Source organism: Triticum urartu, chromosome 3A (assembly GCF_056163025.1).
Source record: "Triticum urartu cultivar PI428250 chromosome 3A, HENAU_Tu73, whole genome shotgun sequence".
NCBI lineage: Eukaryota > Viridiplantae > Streptophyta > Magnoliopsida > Poales > Poaceae > Triticum > Triticum urartu.
Window position 1 is genome coordinate 573,913,462 of NC_141875.1, and position 4,570 is coordinate 573,918,031.

Below are 4,570 nucleotides of genomic sequence, written 5' to 3' on the forward strand. Positions count from 1 at the left end.
AACTACACCAGCATTCTTATGGACAGACACTATTCCCTGAGTTACTTGGGATAAGTTCGTGGACTTCATTGAGCAAGTACCATTGTATGACATTAACATGTGAAGAAGTTGAGTGAATTAATTTTGGACTTACAGATGTAACAACACTATTATCTTGAATTAGATGCATGGTATTTGTGATGATCCAAAATAGTACAAATATCTAAATTTCTCAGATATTTATATCATTCTTTTGTTTTGACATCTCTAAGATGGGTGGGCGCAGCAACGCGCGCTTTTATGGTCTAGTGATACTAGAAAATAAGAGAAGACTAGAGGAGAGGGAAAGAACATGGTCCTTGTTGCCTCTTTTGCATGCTCGCTTGTTGTTTTGAGCAGGGACTGTGGCGACGTATGACGATGACGGTGGCGGCGGCTCAGCTTCCCGGGTGAACGACATCGAGAACAGGTGGACTCGCTTCTCCTTCTTCATCTAGCACCATCGGCTGAACAGACCTAGGCAGCGCCGGCGACAGCGAGACGGCAGTGTAGGCGGCGTCGCGTCGGCAGGGCGTGATCACGTGAGTTCAGGACGATCAGTTGCATGATCGATAGAAAAGGAACCTATTTTTTCAGTGCAGTAGAAAATGAACTCTTTTTTTGAGACAATCAATAGAAAAGGAACCATGCATGTGAAAATCGGGCTGCGTACAATAACTAATGGGCTCATCTAAGTTTTTTTGGGCATACTTGATTGGCCCATCTATAAGATCTCCTAGCGAGCAGTTACCTGGCGAATCGTTTTCCTCTTTCCTCCTCATGCTCCACCGCACCTAAGATCTTGAGTGAACCTGCTCAGCTCCCATGGTGGCCGCCGGCCAAAATAAGTACGGTGGGTACCCTAGGCTTCAAAAATTTACCCGGGGCGGCCGCCCCTACACGACCCCACGCTGGAGCCGCCCCTACAGTCGATGGCAAGCGTCCACCATTTCCCTTCATTTTCTCAAAACCCTCCCGCCCGCTCGCGCTCCCGACCGCTCGTCGTGGACGACGTCCTCGATGCCGCCACCGGCCTCGCCTCCCTCGCCTCGTCCGTCATCACCTTTGCCCCCCTCCAGCAAAGGCAAGCCCTCCCTCCCCCCCGCAAGACCGCTATGGCTCCCAATAAGAAGAAGCAGCTGACGCCCCGAGGAGCAGGCCGCGGAGACGGTCAAGAGGAAGGGCCGGAGGCACATGGCAGATGCAAGGGATGAAGCAGCCGCCGCCGCCGCCGCCGCCCTCAGCGCCACCGCGCAGTAGGAGAAAACCAATGCCCGAGTCGCGACGGCAATGAGGAAGGCCCTGATCTACCTAGGGTTAAACCTTGGCCAGCACGGGCTCGTCAGCGCTGATGTGGCCACGACCAATACTGGCTCGTCCGCGTTTCCTCGGATGGTGCTGCCAGAGTCGCCGCGCTTGTCTGCGACGGACCCGATTCCCGGCTTCCACATCTATCTGCAAGCCAAGATGATCGAGATCGAGGCCACCAGTGCCAAGACCAAGGCTAAAGAAGTGGCTCTCGCTAGCATGAAGACCGGGGGGAGATCATGAAGATGGACCTCAACACCATGTCGCCGAGGAAGAGCCCATGATTTGAGAAGATGCAAGCCAATATGCTCAAGTTCGATGACGAGTGATCTATGACGGCGACTGCCATCCTTTTTTGTATGCCAGCAAGTGTGCTGGCATGTGTGCCGGCCGTTGGCAAGTGCGCCAGCATGAACTATGTGGTGATATTTTCGGAGGCTGACATTGGATGCCGGCCGCTGGCATTGTGCCGGCATGAACTTTGGGCGACGGTATGGCTGCTGGCATGATCTATGACCGCGGGTCTTTTCAAATTTATGTGCGGACATGAAATGGGTCGCTGGCGTTGGGCGCACAGCGGACTGAAAAAGAGAATATGACGGACGCCGAGCGAGCGGCCGACCCAAACTGTTGAGTATATGTGTTATGTGCATATTGTGTATTGGGCCCACTTCCTAGTTCCTTATATAGTCAAGGTTGTGGTCCACCGTTGTACATCATATATACACGCGATTAGAACTGATCAATACATCATGCAATTCTATCATCATACATGGTATTAGTTTCCAGGTTTCAACCCTAGCTTCCGCTCCCTCCGCCGCCGCCGCCGCGCCCTCCCGTCACGCCGACGCTTCCTCCTTCCCTGGCTCCGCGCTACCTCCTGCCGCCACTACCCTCTCCCTTGCCACCGCCGCCTCACCAGCCGCCATCGCACCTCACTCGTCATCGCTGCCTCCTCTCCCTAGCACCGCCGCCACCCTCCAACCTCGCCGCCGCCGCCGCGATCCCCCCATCACCAAAGCTGCCGCCGCACCCCTCCTTGCCGCCTTCGCTATCCGCACCACCCCCCCACGCCATGTCTTCCACCACTTAGTCCGGCTCCAATCCCTCCAACCCATTCACCGACACCAAACCCCCCCCTGACGCCGCCGACATCCGCAACCTCAACATCTACGAGCGGGTTTTGGTCCGCCTTGCTCAGACGGACTCCTCCTGCTACGCATGGAAGATGTACTTCTCCCTCGTGTTCCGAGAGTACAACCTCATCGACCATGTGGACGGCTTCGTCGACTCCAGCCTCGTGCCCGCACACCATGAGTGGTCCACCATCGACGCCACGCTCATTCGGTGGTTCTTCCTCACCATCTCGCCGGACCCGTTTCACATGGTCGTGCAGGACGGTGATGATGCCCTCGCCATGTGGACCAAGTTGAACGGACTCTTCACCGACAATCGTCTTCAACATCGCGTTTTTTTGCAGCAAGAGTTTTTTGGATGCCACCAGGACCACTCCTCCGCCGATGACTACTATTGTCGTCTCAAGACTCTCGCTGACGAGCTCCGCGATATTGGTGCGAAGATCGATGATGATCTCCTCCTTAGCACGATCACCGCCGGCCTCAACGAGAATATTGGCAACGCCGCGGTGAACCTCATGCTCATCCACGAGCCCTCCTTTGCGAAGTTCATGTCTTACCTCCGGCTGGAGGAGTGTCGGATGAAGCAGGTCAAGGCGCAGGCCATCCACACCGCCCTCGCTGTTGGCACCACTGACGGCGGTCTTCCACCAACACCCACCGCCCCTCCACAGCCGCGGCACCTAGCACCCTACCAGTAGTAGAAGTTGCCGCCGCCCCCTATGGCACGCCCGCCCCACCCGCGCCACGAGTCGATCGGTGCCGGGGAGGCCAGCGCGGTGGCCAGCAGCAGCAACAGCAGCCCTCGGGGCCTCCTCGTCATCAGCAGCAGTAGCCGCAGGCGCCTCCCCCATGGGTTGGCGGGTACAACCCGTGGACCGGAGTTGTCCACGCGTACACCATGCCGGTCCCACGGGCGCTGGCCCCGAATGTTCCGGTACTGCGTCCCCCGGCACATTAGGTGTACTACGCGGCTCTGCAGCCCTATGGAGGGTGATGACCCACAAGTATAGGGGATCTATCGTAGTCCTTTCGATAAGTAAGAGTGTCGAACCCAACGAGGAGCAGAAGGAAATGATAAGCGGTTTTCAGCAAGGTATCCTCTGTAAGCACTGAAATTATAGGTAACAGATTGTTTTGTGATAAGATAATTTGTAACGAGCAACAAGTAACAAAAGTAAATAAAGTGCAGCAAGGTGGCCCAATCCTTTTTGTAGCAAAGGACAAGCCTGGACAAATTCTTATATAGAGAAAAGCGCTCCCAAGGACACATGGGAATTATCATCAAGCTAGGTTTCATCACGATCATATGATTCGCATTTGGTACTTTGTTAATTTGGTATGTGGGTGGACCGGTGCTTGGGTGCTGTCCTTACTTGGACAAGCATCTCACTTATGATTAACCTCTATTGCAAGCATTCTCAACTACAACAAAAGTATCAAGGTAAACCTAACCATAGCACAAAACATGTGGATCCAAATCAGCCCCTTACGAAGCAACGCATAAACTAGGGTTTAAGCTTCTGTCACTCTAGCAACCCATCATGTACTTATCACTTCCCAATGCCTTCCTCTAGGCCCAAATAATGGTGAAGTGTCATGTAGTCGACGTTCACATGACACCACTAGAGGAGAGACAACATACATCTCATCAAAATATCGAACGAATACAAAATTCACATGACTACTAATAGCAAGACTTCTCCCATGTCCTTAGGAACAAACGTAACTACTCACAAAGCATATTCATGTTCATAATCAGAGGGGTATTAATATACATATAGGATCTGAACATATGATCTTCCACCAAATAAACCAACTATCATCAACTACAAGGAGTAATCAACACTACTAGCAACCCACAGGTACCAATCCCAGACTTAGAGACAAGAATTGGATACAAGAGATGAACTAGGGTTTGAGAGGAGACGGTGCTGGTGAAGATGTTGATGGAGATTGACCCCCTCCCGATGAGAGGATCATTGGTGATGACGATGGCGATGATTTCCCCCTCCTGGAGGGAAGTCTCCCCGGCAGAACAGCTCCGCTGGAGCCCAAGATTGGTTCCGCCTCGCGGAGGCGAAGTCTCGTCCCGAAAGCTTGCTTAT

At 53.4% G+C, this 4,570-nt stretch overlaps 1 protein-coding gene across 1 annotated transcript; it reads left to right on the forward strand.

Annotated features, from left to right (window-relative positions):
* The first annotated feature begins 2,554 nt into the window (after positions 1–2,554).
* LOC147980581 (uncharacterized) lies at positions 2,555–3,163 on the forward strand. Its single transcript, XM_087515671.1, has one exon. It carries the CDS (start codon positions 2,555–2,557, stop codon positions 3,161–3,163), a length of 609 nt encoding a protein of 202 aa, XP_087371797.1.
* The last annotated feature ends 1,407 nt before the right edge of the window (positions 3,164–4,570 follow it).

Excerpts from the sequence above, each read along its gene's own strand:
- LOC147980581 (XM_087515671.1), top strand. The coding sequence starts at position 2,555 with ATGTACTTCTCCCTCGTGTTCCGAGAGTACAACCTCATCGACCATGTG.